General features: G+C 37.4%; 1 protein-coding gene across 1 annotated transcript; it reads right to left on the bottom strand.

Annotated features, from left to right (window-relative positions):
- Positions 1 to 532: 532 nt before the first annotated feature.
- LOC102582796 (protease Do-like 9) lies at positions 533 to 18,207 on the bottom strand. The gene is made up of 9 exons (XM_006339925.2): positions 17,479 to 18,207; positions 16,820 to 17,019; positions 16,546 to 16,726; positions 3,362 to 3,553; positions 2,453 to 2,688; positions 1,348 to 1,449; positions 1,198 to 1,248; positions 985 to 1,089; positions 533 to 905 (listed from the first exon to the last, which is right to left on the bottom strand). Exons 1-9 carry the CDS (start codon positions 18,056 to 18,058, stop codon positions 807 to 809), a joined length of 1,746 nt encoding a protein of 581 aa, XP_006339987.1. The 5' UTR covers positions 18,059 to 18,207; the 3' UTR covers positions 533 to 806.
- Between the last annotated feature and the right edge of the window lie 2,068 nt (positions 18,208 to 20,275).

The raw sequence follows: 20,275 nt of genomic DNA, 5'->3' as shown, positions 1-20,275 counted from the left end.
CTTTTCTTTATTAATCTCCGTGCCGAGTCAAACTACCTCACATAAAATGGGATAGAGGGAGTATTAATTTTTCATATGTAGTGTGCAAAACTTGAGTTGAATACAATATAAATTAGAATTATATTTTGGGTGCATCGTATCAATCCTTTGCATCGCATCAATCCTTTGAGTGGAAAGGACATTGTTCCAACTATTACTCCCCTTCCCCGAGCCCCTATAAATTTGATAGCAGACTTGTGCATTCACCGATTGAAGTTACAGCTCCCCTACGCTTATATTTACTATACTATGAGCAACGCCTTTTCGCTTAATGTTTATGGCTTGATTGGAAGCAAGCCCAGTCTTGCATTTAATTGCCACAAAAGCTACATGCGTCTATCCTATAACCCCACATATCATCTATTTTCTGAGCACTACCCTATTTGGAAAACAAAATTGGTGAAATGTGTCTTCTCCTTTTGACAGGCTCAGGCTCAGGCTCAGGCTCCATCTGAGAATGTGATCACATTCTCTACGCATATATAACCCAACAAACAAAACAAAAAACCTTTAATCCATCCACTAGCTGAGGCAATATGTGACTGCTCTACAGCTATGACAAAGGTATCCAAAATTCAGAAAATGGTACAACCTTTTACTAATTCTTGTAAGCATTAGATACCAACACCTTAAGGTTAATTTACCATCCATTGATAGTTAAATACTACAAAAAAATCGTCAGCTTGCCAAGGACACTGAGGAAACAAAAAGGATGAATATTGTCATGCTGGCAACAAGAATTTTAATTTGACCTTGCTGGAAATGATTTACGTCCTGAGATCCTCCGACATGGCAGAAGGAATACAATGTGTAGTAAGGATGTCTGATGTTGCAGATTTTGCTGTCTTTGTCTGAAGGACTACCACCTGCATAAAGCAAACTAGGATTAATATAGCATTTTGCCACACATCTCTCAAAAAACCCAGACCAACAGAAAGTTCATACCTGCTGATATTCCAAATCAAACTTCAAAAACTCATCACTGCACTTCTCTACCATGCTGGCCAAGCTCTTCAAATTTTTTACACGCTCACCGTTAAAAGCAAGAACCTACAACAGAATCGGAAAGCCACAGGAAGATGGCATCAATGGAAGTCTGTTTGACAGCCCAATAAAGAAACAATGATATCAAGATTTAGAGATGCATCTTCCCCCAACCTGAGTATTAACTATCTCCTCATATCCAATGTTAATGTCAGCAACAAGAACCTTAAAACATTTCATAGAGCAAAAAACAGAATATCAGATACTACTTCAATACAACAATCATGCAGCTTCTCAAGGATGATTTTTTAAGTGAGGCATAACCTGGGAAACCACGACAATCTGTTCATCAGGTGATTGTCGAAACTCATGCAAGAGTTTGTCCAACAGCTTTACAGGAGCTTCATACTCATAATCCTTTCCATACTGGTTATGCACATGGGAGGAGTTAAACAATAGAACTATCGCAATAAATGACGAGGCATCGTATGCACACATGAATCACTATTAAGCACAATATTGAAAAGAGTGACGCTATTGGCCATGTAGAGCATGTTGTTTTCTATATAAAGGTAGAATCTACGCATTCTCTAAAACACTAACTCAGAAACTGACAACAACAATATGATAAGAACCCTCTTTGCATAGTGAAGAAGATAATAGAATAATATTGTGTAAAAATACAACTCTTTATGTTTTCTCCTCAGCTAACTCATGCACATAGGTAGTTCTTATATAGCTCTACGCCTACCTATTGTACATCCTAATCATAAACTATATCAAACTAATCTATTAAAGTTCTATAAACATTAAGAATTGTACATCCTAATCATAAAGTATGTTGCTCTCAATCACATAGGAATTAGGGGATTTCTGAAAAATGTCTTCAACTTATGAGCTAAAAGAAGATTTTCTTTTAAATAATAGTGGTGTCTGGACCAACTTGTGTGTAGCTATGCACCTTGACAAGAACCCACCTTGTATCTTCATCTTCCCATCCTTCCATCAGCATGAGGCCACCAAATTAAGCGGATAGGAAGAAATCACCCAAATATACTTTGCCTCTGCTAAGATTTGGACCCTAGTGTCCCAGGATGAGCTAGGAAATTTTTATGATAGATAGAAGGTGACCTTGTTGCTTGTAAATAAAATTTGATAATACCACCAAGAATACTCATGATGCCATCAAGCCAATTCTAGAAGGTATGATAAACCTCACTGTACAGGCATTATTCCCCTAGAAGTGGCAATAAGCCACATAAACTCCAACATGTACAAGCAAAGAAACTTGAAGGAAACTCAGTTTTATCACAAATACTGATCATGACAATTAAATAGAGAAGAATAAGACACTGAAACGAGGAATCAAATGAGAAGGGCAGTGGTATAGAGGATATGACACATCAATATGGCAAAGCAATTTGTGTACCTCTGAACGAAGATATGGAACAGATACAGTTGTAAAAACAAATCCAGCTATAATATAATATGATGGAGGTCTCCCCTTGTTGTGAGCTGGAATAAGCCTCATCTGAGTTGCAAGTTTGATGATGAAATTTAATATCTCAGAATTACGACGAAGAACTTTAACAGCAGCGCTGTCGCCCGAATATTTTTGGGATACGAGATAACTAAAACCTATACGCTCTCCATGCCGGAATGGAACTGAAAATAATCAAAGGAGATTAATCATATGAACTGTCAATTGAAAATAAAATTAACGTGAATAGGAGTGACAACAGATAAAGCTAATAAAAAAAGAGTATTAATTAATCAATATATGTAATTATCATGCAACTCCAACAGACAATATGTTCTTCCAAATGGGTTGAACCATTAGTAACCATAACAAAGATGGCAATTCTACTTGCAAATATCAGGTAAGATATTCACCTTCTTCCGAAAACAAATGTGTGGAATGGAAACACACTCCAAGAAGTACAAATACAAACCAGCTGACAAAGTTCTCCTCTAAATACCTCATCCAATATGAAGATCTCTTTAATACTGCCATCAGGCTTAGTCAGGTCATCAACATGAATGTTTTTACCACTTAGAAGAAATGATAACACAAGAATAACATCAGGAAAATAAGAAGAAGAATTATGAGTTAGTTAATAGTAAATCCAACAACTGTTAATCAAACTTATTGCATTAGTTGCAGAGCTTAGGTTGGAAAAGTACAAGGAGATCATTTTTTTAGTCAATAAGGTAAAAATTACAACAGCATATATGCATTTCAATAGTAGAGCTTAATGGGTAAGCTACTGCGAAGAAGGGTGGTGGGATAAGTTCAGTATAAAGTGCAAAAGAAAGAAAGCATAGTTAGCATTTCAACCTGTTCCATCATTGGCAATATCAACCCCATCAAAGCTTAGGATTACATCAGATGGCATCAACATCATAGACTCTGGGGCAGTAGGGTCGATTCTTCTTATACGGACACCTTTCTGGTAAGGTTTCATTCCCATTGATAAACGCAGATCTGGATTTTCCATCTTCTGCCACTCAACCCCAAGAATGGGAAACCCTGGACAAAATGAAAATAATGATAATATGTAGACATTAATTGTATATAGTAGCTTGTCCATTTTTGCAAAAAGTAGTCACAAGTTCAAGCTCTACATCATGAGAAAATAAGACCTGATTCTCATGCATCAAGCACAAAGGTGTTCTTTTGTATCACATTAAAAGAGCGCCAGTCATAGTAACCTATGACACACATTCTATCCATCGTTCTTATTTTAAATAATTGTTTCTTATAGTTGGACATGCATGACTTAGCCATGGCCTTTAGGTGACACCAAGAAGATTTTTTTTTTTTTTTTTTGAAATCAGTAACTTTGTATATTTCAAGGATCAAAACAGTACTGAAACCATATTTACAATAGAGCTCTAGTGTCTTTCCTCTCTAGCTATAAAGAATCTAGAACATCTATGATAGACATAGTATCATTAGAGTAAATTTGATTACACCAAAAACATAGCAGTAAGATGAAGTTCAACTTGATCTTCTGCACATCATTTTCTAAGCTCTCAAAACATCTGGAATTCCTCTCCTTCCAAATTGTCCACCAGATACAAGCTGGAACAATTCTCCATCTACTCCTATCCTTAGCATGTGAACATGTTCCCTCCCAGCTGCTAAGAGCCTCTGTTCTCTTGCCTGGCATTGTACATGCTATACCCTTAAGGTTTAGGATGATTCTCCACAAATGAGCTGTGAATGGACAATGCAGAAATAGATGGTTGACTCTCTCAGTTGTTTCTTTACACAGGAAGCATCTTGAGCACAATGTCATACCTCTACTCATCAAGTTGTCCACTGTTAAAGTGGCCTCCTTCGCTAGTAACCATACAAAAATTGATACCTTGTGGGGAACTTTTATCCTCCAAATCTGCTTCCATGGCCAGTTTGCTATCTGGTGGTTGGACTGGTTCATAATTTTATATGCAGCATAGACCTTAAAAATGCCTTTGGAGTTGCCCTGCCACCATAAATGATCTTCACCAGCTTGAACCCCAGGAAATTGATCAAGTTTGCTGAGGAAATCAGCCACTCTTTGAACCTCCCAATCATTGCAATGTCTTCTAAAATTCAAGCTCCACCCGTTAGATGTCCACATTTCAGCTATAGTTTTCTGTTGGTGAAGGACTAGGTTGAAGATATCCGAAAAGACCAGTTCCATGATACCAACCTCATGCCAATTATCCTTCCAAAATCTGGTTTTGTTTCCATTTTGCCACTTTGATTCTTGATTGAGTTTTCAACTCACTCCACGGGGATCTGATAGACCTCCAAAGGTTGACCCCATATGGAGTATTGATTTCCTTGGTCATCCAGCTATCCTCTTGTTCATATTTGGCTTTAATCACTCTTCCCCATAATAAGTGGTTTTCTTTGGTGAACTTCCACAACCACTTCATCATTAGAGCTTTACTTTGGATTTTCAAGTTCTTGATACCCAAACCACCCTATTTTTTTGCACAAATGATTGAGTTCCACTTGACCAAATGGTAGCCTTTCTTCTCTTTGCCACCATGCCATAAGAAGTTCCTCCTAATTCTATCCAACCTCTTGATGACCCCTGCTGGAATGGGAAACAAGGACATCATGTATGTTGGAAGTGCATCAAGGACTGAGTTGATCAAAAGTCAGTCTACCTCCTCTTGACAAGTATTAGGTCTTCCATCTTGCTAATTTCTTTTCACATTTCTCAATAGCAGTATCCCAAATCTCAATAGACTTTGAATTGGCCCCCAAAGGCATTCCCAAATAAAGGGTTGGCAAAGACCCTACCTCTCCTCCTAGAATAGATGCCAACAGATTCATGTGGGGAACATCATTAATGGGGTAAAGAAAGCTCTTACCCCAATTTATGTGAAGGCCTGAGATGCCTTCGAAGAGCACTAGGATTATTCTGAGATGTCTCAATTGGTTTCTATCAGCATCACAAAATATGAGGGTATCATCAGCATATTGCAAATGAGTCACCTCTAGGCTATCACTCCCAGCCCTAGCTACCTCAAAACCCTTTATCCATCCATACAAATTAGTTGTTTTGAACATAGTATTCAGTCCTTCCATGGCAATGATAAACAAGAAAGGAGACAGAGGATCTCCTTGCCTGAGACCCGTTTGAGCCTTAAAGAAGCCAGCAGGTGATCCGTTAATCAACACAGAATAACTAACCGTGGATATACAAAATCTGATCCAATGTATCCATTTTCTCCCAAAGCCCAACTTCTTCAGCATACATAGCAAGTACTCCCAGTTTACATGATTATATGCTTTTTCTATATCTAGTTTGCATAGGATACCAGGCTTCTTTTGTTGCACTCTGGAGTCTATTGCTTCATTTGCCACTAAAATTGCATCCATGATTTGTCTGCCTTTGATGAAAGCCATTTGCTGAACATCCACCAGATTGGAGATCACTCCTTTCAGCCTCTCTGTCAATACTTTGGAGAATAATTTGTAGATGCTTCCTATCAAGCTAATAGGCCTATAATCTCTTAATTCTTTAGCACCTTTCTTCTTAGGGATAAGAGTTATGAATGTTGCATTGAAGCTTCTTTCAAAAACTTCTTGCTCATGGAAGTTATGAAAGGCATTCATAATGTCCTGTTTCACAATCTCCCAGCACTTAATGAAGAAACCCATGGAGAAACCATCTGGATAGCTCCTGCGCACATTTTCAAGCACCTTAAGACTTCCTCCTCAGTGAAACTTCACCTGCAATCTCACCTTGTTTTCCACTGAAAGAGTTGCATAATTATTGAGCATGTTGATAGGTCTCCAGTGAGTGGTCTCTGAATACAACTTTTGATAGAAGTCGATAATGGCCCTTTCTATTCTTGTAAACTCCTCGGTTAATTCGCCTTGCACCATTAGCTGGTCTATGTAGTTGAACCTTTTATGAGTGTTTGCCACTTTATGAAAGAACTTGGTGTTCCTATCACCTTCCTTTAACCATAAGGCCCTTGACTTCTGCCTCCACGCAACTTCTTCATTTTTAATCAGACCCTCCAATTCTAAGGTTAAATCTGCTTTCTTGGCTGATTCTTCTATCAAAGGTCTATATTCCAGTATCAAATCCATTTCAGCCAATTGTTCTAAAGTTTGTTTCTTTGGATCACTAGGTTGCCAGCCTCACTCCTGCTCCAGTCCTTCAGTTTATGTTTGAGTGCCTTCAATTTACATGATAGCACAAAGTCAGGCCTGCCTTTACAACTAAAGGAGTTCCACCACTCTTTGATCCTGTCATTGAAGCCTGCAGTCCCAAGCCACCAATTTTCATATTTAAAATAATTCTTCTTTTTATCCAGGAACCACCCTGTAAAGCCAAAGGAATGTGATCAGAGGCCAACCTTTGCAAAGGGGACTGCTTTATGTTGCTAAAGCAGTCATCCCACTCTTTTTTTTTTGATAACCGAGAAATCCGTCTGTGACCCGCCCTTTGGACCAATCACAGTCTTCTTAACTCGGTGGATTTTGGGCCCGCCCCTCTACCCTTCTCCACTTAAATACCGGGCTTCGCTTTGCATGGTGTGGGGCTTGAACCTGCGACCTAAGCCACAAATCCTCCACCTTTTGCCACTTGAGCTAGGCCAGTCATCCCACTCTTCTGAGAGTAAGAATCTGTCGATCCTGGAAGCTGTGTCATGATTGTCCCCCTTGAACCAAGTATAATTGAAGGTCGATTAAGTTCATATCTTCAATGAAATTTGAGAACTCTATCATCCCTCTTGATCTCCTGTTGCAATTTCTCTTCTCCGAGACATATCTTGTAGTGTTGAAATCACCACAAATAGCCCAAGGAAGAATATTCAGTTTTTCATTTTGAAAGTATCAAAGCCTTTTGACTTCTCTTTTATTTTTAATTAAGGTAGTATCATAACCTTGTTGAATATGCAGATCAGCAGATCATCCTCATTAATTGCATACTCAGGAAACATCAGTTCAACTTCAGAACAACTTCTGTCCCCACCTAATTATAACTTCTTAAATTTATCTCCAGTAAAAGATTTGTAAAAATCTCCCGTACAAGAAGATCAACAATTCAGGATTTTTTAGAAGTCTACAGTAGAATTTGATCATAAATAAAACTGTAACCTTTGGGTTATACAAAGAATCCCTAGTGAATTCTCAGTCCGTGTTGAAGAGTTCCACATCGGATGAAAAAGGGATGGGCGATTTCCTTATATGAACTTGGCAACCTCCTCTCATTAGCTAGCTTTTAGGGTTGAGTTAGGCCCAAGATCCATTTATTTACCATGGCATCAAAGCAGGACTTTTTTCAATTATTTTGTACCGATGTTGGGCGATGTGTCGGAGATTTTGGACTCATTTTAGGCTTCTAGTTCATCAAATCATGTCCACAGTGCTTATTTATGTCCATTTCTGATGGGAATTATTTGAATTTCAGCTGTGAGAGCTCAAGGATAAAACGAGGACAAATGAAAGCGAAAAGAAGTCAAAAGCTTGGAAAAGTAAAGAAAACGGCAAAGCTGAAGTTCGCCAAAGTCATTAGGCGAGTCGCTAACTGGGCTTAATCTCGCCAAAAAGCTTAGAAAGTTCTACTCAAAAGTTCAAGTTAACTCAGCGAGAGGAAGAAGTAAATGGCAAGTCGCCGATCTGGTCGGCTAACTCAAGTCATCTCACCAAAAAGATCAGAGAACTCTACACATTTAGTCAAGCCAACTCGGCGAGATATAGGATCAAACAGTGACTCGCTGACTAGGTTGGCAGTCTTCAAAGGGATTGCCAGAACAGGATCAAAACTTGAAGGCCCGGAGAGAAGCTAAAAAGCAATTGGGCGATGAAATGAAGCACTCGACAACTTGCCGAGTTGTTTAGCAAGCCCGACTAAATTCATCGAAGTGATATTTTAGCCAACTTTTAGGGAAGTATAAATTGATTTTGAAGAGAGAGAAACACATCTTTTATCATTCTGAATATTCTCTTGTACTCGGAATCTTCAAAAGCTTTTGGATATTTTGCTAACTAGTAATTGGGAAATTGGGGTTTTAATTTGGGTTGATTCGAATTGAGGATTGAAGCACTTCTAGCTTTGATGTTGAACAATTACTTTGGTAAAACTCTTTTAATGTCTAGAATGTGCGGCTAAAACCCCATAGTCCTAGGTGTGTGCTATGTAATTGGATGCCTAATTAGTTGGGTTGTTATTACTGCTTAATTAAATGTTGTTTTGAAATGGGTTCAGCTATTTCTCCATATTTTCATTCATGATGTGAGGTGGCAAACTCATGTCTACCTTAAGATCTTTAAACTTACTTATGAAAGATGTTTAGGGTGGAAGAACTAGTTGATAATTGTTTGATTAAGTTCATATGCTAGCCTTGCTTGATAAAGAGGGTTGAATTAAGATGTTGGATTAGTTTTGAATGTGATACATGTCGGGTTTTGATAAAATCTTGCATGAAATACAATAGTTGATTGGTAAATATCTATCGTGCATATACAGGGGAGGATATTCTATGGTGGACGGGAAACAATAGAGGAGTATACAAAGTTAGCTCAGCTATAGATCAGACAAACCAACAAATTACAAATTGGCCATGGAAACAAATATGGAAAAGAAAAATACCCCACAAAGTGTCTTGCTTTGTATGCTTGTTGGCCAAGGAAGCCGCTCTTACTCAAGACAATGTCATGAAAAGAGGGATAACCTTATGCTCTAGATGCTTTCTTTGTGGGGAGACACTTTAGAGATTGTGAATCTTCTGTTTCTACACTGCAAGTACACTCAACAATTATGGAGAATTATTTTGAGTCTCAAAGACATCTCCTAGACTATGCCTAGGAAAGTTTATGAGGCTTTAAAGAGCTGGGAGGAAGCAGGAGTACTGGCAAAAGACAGAGGTAGATGGAGACTTATCCCTTCTGCAATATGGTGGGCAATATGGAAAGAGAGGAACTCTAAGTGTTTTGAGAGCATAGAAAACAGTGTGCATAAAGTGAAGCTCAACTGCACTTTGCTATTATGTTTTTGGTGTAATAAGTTATACTCAAATGATGGTCTCTATAATTGATGTTTTAGACTCAATTTAGGCATAGAGCAGTAAGAATTGGGGCCATTTGTATATAAGGTTTCAGGACAACCCACCCATGTACTGTTTTGTGATATAATACAAAGTTACCAAGTTCAAAAAAAAAATATCTATCGTGCATATTAATCTAGCCTACCCATCGATAAGCAACTGTTTTGAGCAATACAATTACCCACAATACAAAATTGGTGTTCAATTATGCAAATTCCTAAGATTCCCTTCTTACTTGTTGAATCTCCTTGTTTTACGCTTGTGTTAACATCTTGTTGAACATCTCCTTGTTGATAATCTAAAATCTCTCAAACTTATGTTTATGTCTAAATCGATTAATCAAACTTACAAAAGCTAAGTACATGAGTTCACTTCGTGAATTAAATTCCTACTTAACATTCTTTGTGGGATTCAACCCAACTCCTCGTCAGTCATTTTACAGACACCATTTTAAGAGCCATGGGATAAACTTCAAAGAACTAACACGAAAATTATACTTTATTTGAGCTACATTAGTTGCACAATACAGGAGTATTTATTACAAGATATACTCCAAAAAAAAGGAAAGTTTCATCTACTGACCTTCAATTGATAACCGCTTTTAAATGTCAGAAGCTTAAAACAAAACTTAAAAGAACTTAGAGAATTTTGATCTCTTAACAAACAAAGAAAGTCAACTGAATAAGGTCATAGCCTAGTCGATGTACATAAGACAAATCTGTAAGTAACAGTGTTGACGGTATTTGAGATTCGAGATAAATCAGATAGGGAGATGTAAAGGTTCAAATACCTCATGGAATTCCTTTACAAGCAGAACATCACACCATCAGACCCAGATGCTTGGAAAATGAAGGGAGGGGGAAGTAGATTATTGTCAGTGAAATCCTTCACCAAATATTTGGAATAAGTACATTTTTTCATAAAACTGGCAGCAATTATGCCATTCATACAGCTGATATTTTGAGGAAAAGAAAAGAAAACATATGTAAGCCTGTGTTCCAAGTGCAAACAATTGAATGTAAACATGGACCACTTGTTTCCACACTGCCAAGTTGCTAGTTGGTTATGGTGAATGGTATTTAAATTATCTGGAGAAATGTGGCCAATGTCTGATTGGCTTCTATAATCAAGCATGTGAAAAAGTTGTATAGCATGGGATATAGCCCCTTTGCCTATCGTGGTTCTTGGGAGGGAAAGGAACACGTAAGTTTTTGTGGAATGTACAAAATGGTTTTGTATGGATCAGAGCATGTCTTTTCTTTCTAGTTACTTTTCAGTGGATCCACAAGGTTCCTATTACTATAGATCATTTGTGATTTGTAATGAACTATATCTTTCGGACTTTCAATAGGTTCTCTACTCTTTTTTCTTCGAATAAAATAATGGATGATATAATTGAGAAAACTCCAGTATAAAAGTTGTATACAAAAGGTGGTAGACATACATCAAAACATGTTTGTACTCTACTTTTGTTACAATTCTATCCATTATCTTTGTCTTGTTCTTAGAGTTAGGGTTTCGTTTTTCATATTTCGATATTATATCATTAATTGTCTCTGCCTCCTATCCACACAAAAAGCTTATTGAACATAGTTGATGCCCCTCGTCTGAGGTTCTCCCGAGTCAACATGGCTTCTCTAGCTACTAACCAAGTGAAATAAGCCACCTTATATGGACCTTTGACTTTCCATATGTGTTTTCATGGCCAAAAGGCTAATTGTGATCCCAATTGGCCACCTGCTTTGCTCCAAACGTTCAATTAGTTTTGTCATCCTTGATATCTCTCTCATAGGCCCCCTGCTTTGCTCCAAACAATCATATAGTTTTGTCATCGTTGATATCTCTCTTATATGATCTCCTCAAAGTTAGGTTCCACACCTGAGGGGGCCAGACCTCATTCAATGTGGCTGTCCGATGTAAGTTTAGATCAAACAAGTCTGTGATAGAAACTTCATGCTGCCTTCACCCACCCATATGTCCTCCCAAAACAATGTTTTCCCGACATCCTTGATACTAATCCTCAATCAGCCTTCTAGATTTAGCCATAAATTCTTGATGTTTCTCCATAGGCTAATTCCATAAGGAGGTGTCACCTTTTTGGTTATCAAAAAATCTTCTTTTCCATACTTCGTTTTTACTACTGTGCCCCATAAAGTATGTCATTTTAGGGTAAATCTCCATAGTTACCTCATTAAAAGGCAATTACTCCACTTCTTCAAGTTACTGATTCTCATGCCCCCTTCTATCTTACTGATGGTCAGCATTTTCCATTTAACCAAATGAGATCCCCTCTTCTCTTTATTGCCCTGTCACAAGAAAGTCCTCCTCCACACTTGTATGGAAAATAATGACATCGTGTAAGTGGGGAGTGCATCCAGAACAAAGTTGATTAAAGAACTAGTATGTCTCTTAAAGAAAGCTACTAAAATTTCCATCTTGGTAGTCTTTTTTTACATCTCTCTTGGTCCCAGACTATATGTCTTTGGATTTGCTCTTTGACCCCAAGGGGATTTCCAAGATACATAGTTGGAGTGCTTCCCATTTCTCCACCCAATATTTCAACATCTGTTGCATTCTGTCCACAGTAATCACATGAAAGCTCTTCCTATAGTTTGTGTAATCCTGAGATAGCTTTAAATAAGATCAAAATGATCCTTAGATATCTCAGTTGACTATCTTCAGCATCACAAAAAAATATAGTGTTATCAACATACTGCAGATGAGTAACTCCACCCTCTCTTCATGATTTTGTGCCACATTGAAGCCACATATCCATCCATTTCTATGAACTGTCCTTAAGATGTTGTTTAAACTTCCATTTTCTTTATAAGTGTCGTTAAGACCTTCCATTGTAATAATGAACAGAAAAGGTGATAGGGGATCACCTTGTCTTTGTCCTCTTTGAGATACAAAGAACAGTTCAGGAGCCCCATTAATCACGATTGTAAATTTTACAGTGGTTATGCACAATTTCACCCAACTAACCCATTTCCTTCCAAACTCCATTTGCTGCAAGATTCTGACATGAAAAACCCAATTCACATGGTCATATGCTTTTCCAATATTCAACTTGCACATTATGCCTGGGTTTTCCTATTTCAATCTAGAGTCTAGGCATTCATTGGCAATGAAAATTGCATATGTTATTTGTCTACCTTTTAAGAATGTCATTTCTTGAGTGTCCATCAGTTTATGCATCACCTTCCCGAGTCTTTTTCTGAAATTTTTTGAAATCAACTTACAGAAACTCCCAATAAGGTTGATAGATCTGAAGTTTCCTAATTCTTTCTTTAGGTGTTAATACCACATAAGTAGCATGAAGCTATTTTCAAACATCTTCATTGAAAGAAAGTTTGAAATTGCAGCCATCGCGTCTGCCATGATCACCTCTAGCATTGAATGAAAAATCTCATTGTGTATCCATTTGGGCCAGAAGCTTTGTCCACAGCTCAAAGTTTTAAACACTCTAGTACTTCCTTCTCTTCAAAATTATTTTGTAAGTTACATTTTTCATTTTTAGAAATAATGGGGTAGTTGATCATATTACATGAAGGTCTCTATTCCTCTGCTTCAGAATATAGATTATGATAAAAATGTATGATCTCCCTTTTTAAATCTTTGGTTCTTCAATGAATTCACCTCCCACCACCAGCTTATCAATGTAGTTGTTTCTTTTGTATGCATTGAATATTCTTTGAAAGAACTTACTGTTCTTATCTTCCTGCTTAAGCCAAAGTTCCCTAGATCTTTGTGTCCATGGCTCCATGATATTCCTCTCTTCTTGCATATTCTTCAATATTCATGACCTTGCTTGCCTTTTTGGAAATTTCATTAGCAGTAAGTTGTCTTCTTTGTTGTGTGTCATCAAGCTTATTGATCTAATTCATAATGTCTTTCTTTCCATTTCCATATCGCCAAAGTTGTTTTGGTTCCACTCCTTCAATTTTCTGTTAAGAGCTTTGAGCTTCCCAACAAGCATGTAATTTGGCCTGTCTCCAATCTCAATACATGATCACCGCTCTTGTACTCCATCAAAAAAACCTTTGGTCTCAAGTCACCAGTTTTCGAACTTGGAAGTATGATTTGTTATGTTCCTAGTTACCACATTTTTAGAAACACCCGGGAATGGTCAGGACAAACTCTTGTTAGTATCTCCTGTTTAGTGTTTCTGAACTTCCTTTTTTTTAATCAAGCAGAAACAACATCTCATACAGCTCCTCTGAAATCAGAAATCTATCAATGATTTATGTTATTTCCTGATTATCCGTTAGTTGCCCCCTTCTCATAATGGTTCCATCAGCTCCATATCATCAATGAACTCAAAAGTTCTAACATGGCTCTGGTGCTTCTGTTGCAGTTACTCTTTTCCAAGGGATATCTAACTACATTAAAGTCTCCAGCCAGAACCCAGGGTTGACTTAACAGTCCACTCACAGACCCAACTTCCTCCCACACTTCTTGCCTTTCCTTATTGCAGTTAGGAGCCTAAACCCCTGTCATATACCAATTGAACTACTTTCATTGACATGTAAACTTACAAGTCAATGAGTACATTCCAGTTGCCACTATCTCACCCCCACCCCCTTGTTCCACTTGCATCCAATTGAGCATATCTGACACACATATTCCCCCATAGTTATTAAACCTTTTCTCCAATATTACCTTCCAATTTTGTCTCCTGAAAGCACAATATATCAACCTTCCATATGGATGAGGCTACTTATCACCCTTCTGATGTAACACTTGTTAAATCCCCTCACATTCCAGGAAATTACTTTCATTTTCATTGATCCATAATGGTTTCTCCCTTTCCACTATTTCTCAGCCCATTGCTTTAAAATGTATGCCAAACACCAACCCTTTTAATTCTTGCATGACTTTCTTTTTTGTTGTAGACGCTGCTGCAATCTCTGCCCATGTCTGATTGCTCGTCTTATTGCTTTCCTGTTCTTATCTATTCTCTTGAAGAGAGACATGGCCTCTTTGTCAGCCACCAAAGCAAATCCCAAATTCTTTGCTCAATTTAATTATGTGTTGATGGACCCAAAGAGTTGTGTCCATATCCCCCTCTATCTCATCCTCTATCGCCAGTGTGTTTAGTGGTTCAACTTCCTCCACCGAAAACAACAAAGTGGATATTCACGTTAAACAGGAAGCTTGAAGGGATAACAAGGCATAGACAAAAAGGTGGAAGTTAAAGGAGCAACATGCACTTTTTTCTGCTCAAGGAAAAACAACAAGTTCGGTAGATTAAGAAGTATTGTTTATGTAGAAATTTGACAACAGATCTTTCATTATTATCCCAGAAGTTACATTAAATGCTAGACGAAGGAGCATTGCAATTAAGATTGTTAGATTCATTAAGGGAGATATAATCCCTTCATTACAACCATCCCTAGGAAGGCAGGCCCAAAAATTCTATATGCTGAAGCGATCAGAACCAGGAAATGGCAGTCGAAAGAGTCAACCAGAGCATTGGTCAGCACAAGTGATAAGAAAATTATTGTGGTCGGAGGGGATGTGTCTGCTGAGAACCATTTTAACAAAGCGATGAAAGAAAAAAACCAACACTTTCAGATATAAGAAGGTAGGCTGTATCGAGTTGGAAGAATGCCTTTGGGGTGAACATTTATGAAATGGCAGATAATCCGTTCTTTTTTGAGTTTCCAACAAAATCCATGGCAGAACAAATTCTTTAAGGGAATGGAGTTGGGAAAAAAGTAAAAACCCACCTTGAATAGTGGAATCTAGTCGTTGGTTGTTGCACGAGTAATCAAGAAAGAGAGTAAACATGGGTAAGAATCATGGGTCCTCCTCTTCACCTCTGGACAGAAAAGATTTTTAAGGCAATCGGCGAGCAGTGCAAAGGTTGGATAGAAACAGAGGAACAAATCTCTCTCAAAAACCATCTCAAATGGGCAAGAATGAAGGTCAAAGGAGATGGAAGATATGTTTCTGAAAAGTGAGATTGAAGACGGGGGTTTAATTTTTATTATAGCCATATGGAGTGAGACATCAACCATGGCTATCGCTGGCGAAGGGAAGAAGATGAACCTCCTGGAGGACCGTCAGGTAATAGAGATACATAAGGAAGCCAATAGCTGTGACAGTTGTAGTAATGAGAGAGTGAGTCACATGGAACAAGAAAAACCTAACACGCAATTCAAATTAATATCTGGAGTTGGAATACTAGAACGTGAGCGGGAGATGGGAGATTTAAAAGCAAGTGTGCCAATTAATGAAGAAGGGGAGAGAAGATAGCAGCCCGAAGCCTTTTTCTGGGGCCCAATTTTAGTTGCAAAACAACTTGAGCCCACACTTGACAGGGTGGTGTGATTCAATTACGTATGAAATAGAAGCTAACACTAGAGCATCCCAGCAAAACAAAAGGAACTCTGGAATACTAGATGCCCACCAAAGAGAGGAAGAAGAATAATTGTTTCAGGACTCTAAAGAGTCAGAGGTTCATGATGAAGCTGATGATTATGCAAACGCCATGACTTTCATCGAGGGGAAGATGCTTCTATTCTTAGCTACGTATATCTTCTGCCTTGATTTCACTTTTCAGCATTGTAGGCTTTTTGAGACAGTTCCCCGAGTATGATTCTAAGTCTACCACATCCAATTTTACCACCTTCAATTATCATATGATGCACTTACAAATTGGTGCAAATTGAGTTCTGCATAGGACATGGCAAACTCGTCTGAAGTGACCTTTTAATTTATGCTCTATGTATGCTATTGGGCACACTATCAGAAATGATACACTTTTAATCTTATTCAATCATATATGAGCGCACATTCAAGTTGACGTTTGAATTTCAACATCATTCATCTTGTAGTTGTAACCAAATATGAATGACTACAATGAAATAAGACAGATGTGACCAACATAAATAACTAAAACTTTTTTCTTGTTAATAATACATGAATAACTACGAGTTCCATTAGACTTACCGGTATATGCACCATTCTTCTCATAGTCTTTAATGAAGTGCGTGATTACAGGTGTTGGGATGACATAACCAATATTCTCCACATCTTCATGTTTAAGGGACTGAAATGCGATACCTACACAATTTCCTTTATCATTAAAAGCAGGCCCACCAGAATTTCCAGAATTTATAGCAGCATCAATCTGTAAACTAAGAACATTTGTCAGATACAAGAGCAATTGGATCATCAAATTGGGAAAGAATATTATAATAATTCATCAGTGAAAATTGAATACCTGGAGCCCCAAAAGTTCAGTAGACCCATGAACATAAGATAATATCTCTATGCGTGAAACAACACCACTTGTCACAGAGATTGTGTCGCCCCCAATTGGATAACCTACTACTGTCACAGCATCTTGAAGCGTTGGCAAATCCCCGAATTCCACAGGTGAGACCCCCTCCCAGAACTCATCATCATCCACAGTAAGCAACGCTGCAGCAACACAAAAACCAAATTAACAGTGTACCGAAGACTATTAATGATTCACTACCAGAAGCTTCTACATAAAACCTAGCACAGTATGCAGTATTAATTCACGTTGGTGGCAGTAATATCATTTGAGTGTAATCATTAGGCCCCACCTAAAACAAGCTACACCCTCCGTCTCAATTTACATGACACTTGCTATTCTAGATGTCCCAAAATGTTGTAACACCATAAAATTTTTATACAACTTCCAAAAATACAAAATCATTAAACTACTACTTGAAATTTTAAACTTTGCTGTAATATTTTTTCTACCATCATTAATTTACACCTTAATTCCTTACAGAATCAAACACTATCATGCAAAAAGGACAAAGGGAAAAGAATATATGATTCAAATTATGGATTCCTAGGAGAAGCGTAATTTCCATTACACAATACTTTGAGATTCAAATGAAAGCTCACCAATATCACATTCAGTTCCAATAGCGAGCACAGTGGCTACAAACTTGGTATCTGACCCTCTCTTCTTCAACTTAACCTGCGTGTAATGCTCGACAGAGTGTGCATTGGTGAGAACCCTTCTTCCTTTGATAACGAAACCACTACTACTGGAACTATACTGTCGCTTCCGCTGCCAGGGAAGGGAATAATTGGGTTCGGTGTGAACACAAAAGACCTTCACTACAGCATCCATCGCCGGCACCACCCTAGCAGCAGCATTTGTAATAGTACTCTCAGAAGAAATAAGAGAGGGTACCCCATTGGGTTTATCGATTAAGCGTCGTGTTGGGGAGGTGACTTTTAGGGTTTTTCCATTTTTGGGGTTGGTGAGTTTAGAGTTTTCGGGTAGAAGAGGTGTTTTACGCGGCCTCCCACGGCGGGGACGGTGGGAAGTGGAAGGAGGTGGGTCGATTAGCTCAACGTTGCTAACTGAGAAAACAATGTCGTCAATGTGAGGTGAAGTTGATGTTGGGATGTCTGGTGTTGAAGGGGGGTCTGATTTGGGCTTTCTTCCTCGTTTTCGTTTGTTTACACCAGCCATTGATGAATGATTCGAGGTTTTCTGAAATGGGAGAGATGAAGTAAAGGAAATTAGTGCAGAGGGAGCTGATTTTATATTGATGTGGCCTGCGAGAGAGCGGGCAAAGGTTTTGATTAATGAAGCACGGCACCTGTTCACTGTCCGAAAACAAAAACAAAAAACAAAAAGATACTGCATCTGTGCAATTTATTAGAGTCCAATTTATTATGGTCTTATCTTTGAGTTAAAAGATTCAAACTCATTTTTGAGTTTTCACGTCACCCGTAATAGTCCTTCCATGTTTATAATATTGATTTACTTTTACTTCTCTCATTAATTTTTTTGTCTATTTTTTAATATTGATTTTGTCTATAATTTTATGTATTGAATATTCAATCGTCTTTTTATATATTTAATAGAAATAATAACTCCATGTGAGAGAAGATCAGAAGAAGAAAACATATTGACATATTATGTTATGTTGCAAAAAAATAAAAAGTTATACTATTGCACGTAAAATGATGTGATGAACCTCTCGATTTTAGCTACACTAATATTTATATTAAACAAAACAAAAAATTTGGGATTTATTAATCAATCATTCAAAACTCAAAAAATTCAAACACTACAACTCAAGTCTACACACCACAAAGAAAAAAATGTAAAAGTAGAAGTTGCCCACTCTTCTTTCCTTTTTATTGATTGGTTTGCTTCCTCTCTTTCTTTTACCATTTCTCTATGTTCTTCTCATTCATCATTTTTTCAGCTTTGTTGATGACTTTTGTCAATTAGGACTATCTATCTTCACTAGGCAATCTAATATTTCCTTCTTTTTTATATTTGTGCACATATATCTTTGACCATCTGATTTTGGATGTAGCTAGTATGGAGATAATGGAAAGCTCCGAGCTACCAGCGTTCGACATCGTCCGGTGATTGAACTATCTTTTAGGTTCTTCAATTTCGATTTGACCAAGTGACCCTCCTATTTTGCTTCAAGTCTTTTTGATTGGCTGATATAGTGTAGGCTAGATAATTGTTTCATATTTTTGTTGCCTTCATGACTGTAAATATCTCTGTAAATAAATAAAGTTTAAGCCTTACCAGTTCCTTCATCCTTCAATTGGTAACAATTTTATGTAAGGAAATTTGGATTTATCATCGTTTATTAGCCTCTTTTATGTTTCTTTCATCTCTTGTAAGTTAAAGAAACTACAACTACCTTTATCTATTGTTAGATTGGCTAAGTAATTTGTCAGTTTATTTATTTTCCTTATTATATGTTGAAATTATACATACTTGTTGGATAACAATTTCTTTACTTGTATTATCATGTATGATATGCTTCATGGACACTTCCATTTCTCCGTTAGTACTTGTTTTAGTAATAAATTTTTTGTATGAATGATTACCCTCATATGTTGTGTTTGATTGTAATGCTTGATAGCTTTTAGGATTGTTTTAACTTTTGCGTATATATTGTAGTATTATCTATAATAGTTGGATACAATAAATCTCCACTTTCATTTCTCAAATTGAAAGCATATGCATTAACTTTTGAATTTTTTCTTGATGCACCATCTTTATTGTACTTGACCCAAGCTTCAAGAGGGAATCTCCATTCAACTTTGGTGATCTTGATCCACCCCGTATCCTCTAGTTAGCTAGTTGAGAGAGAAGTTATGTCTAGGATTTCGAACATTTAGTAGCATTATCAAATTCTTTGTGATGTTGTGAGTGATCATCTGCCATGACATAGTTTTTCCTTCATGTTTCCTACTATTTCTTCATCTTCACAGTCCCTATATTATGATGCTTGGCATTGCATGATAATATGATTTCATTCTTTGATGCATTTATATTTCTCACCACTTTATTTTTACTTCCCTTAGATTCAATTCTTGAATATTCAAACTTGCTCAAATCATCTTAGCAGCTTCTGAGCGGACATATATGATAGTGTCTCATGTGTAGGATTTGTGCAACACCAACACTTTGATGGTCCTTCACTAATTCATCTACATACACTGAATTTCCATAACTTCCACGTGAAGATTGAAATTTTGTAAGGCAGCTCTTTTACCCATATCTCTTTTAGAATCTTATTAAGTTGTTCCTTATATCTGATGTATTGTCATGCTGACTTGATTATGAATTTTCCACTAATTTCTGGCATCACCATGATATGTCATTTCTTCCCCTTTCCTTGGAGGTTTAATCTTATCAAAGATATTATTA

The sequence above is a fragment of the Solanum tuberosum genome, unplaced genomic scaffold (genome assembly GCF_000226075.1).
Source record: "Solanum tuberosum cultivar DM 1-3 516 R44 unplaced genomic scaffold, SolTub_3.0 scf00014, whole genome shotgun sequence".
Taxonomy (NCBI): Eukaryota; Viridiplantae; Streptophyta; class Magnoliopsida; order Solanales; family Solanaceae; genus Solanum; species Solanum tuberosum.
The sequence above is the reverse complement of the archived record's forward strand: the minus strand, read 5'-3'. Positions and strand labels throughout refer to the sequence as shown.

What these genes read in the sequence shown, in the direction of transcription:
- LOC102582796 (XM_006339925.2), bottom strand. Translation starts at nt 18,058, where the DNA reads ATGGCTGGTGTAAACAAACGAAAACGAGGAAGAAAGCCCAAATCAGAC. An exon ending in TTCCATATCTTCGTTCAGAG is followed by an intron (nt 1,450 to 2,452) that starts GTACACAAATTG and finishes GTGCATAACCAG; the next exon opens with TATGGAAAGGATTATGAGTA. An exon ending in TTGATTTGGAATATCAGCAG is followed by an intron (nt 906 to 984) that starts GTATGAACTTTC and finishes TGCTTTATGCAG; the next exon opens with GTGGTAGTCCTTCAGACAAA.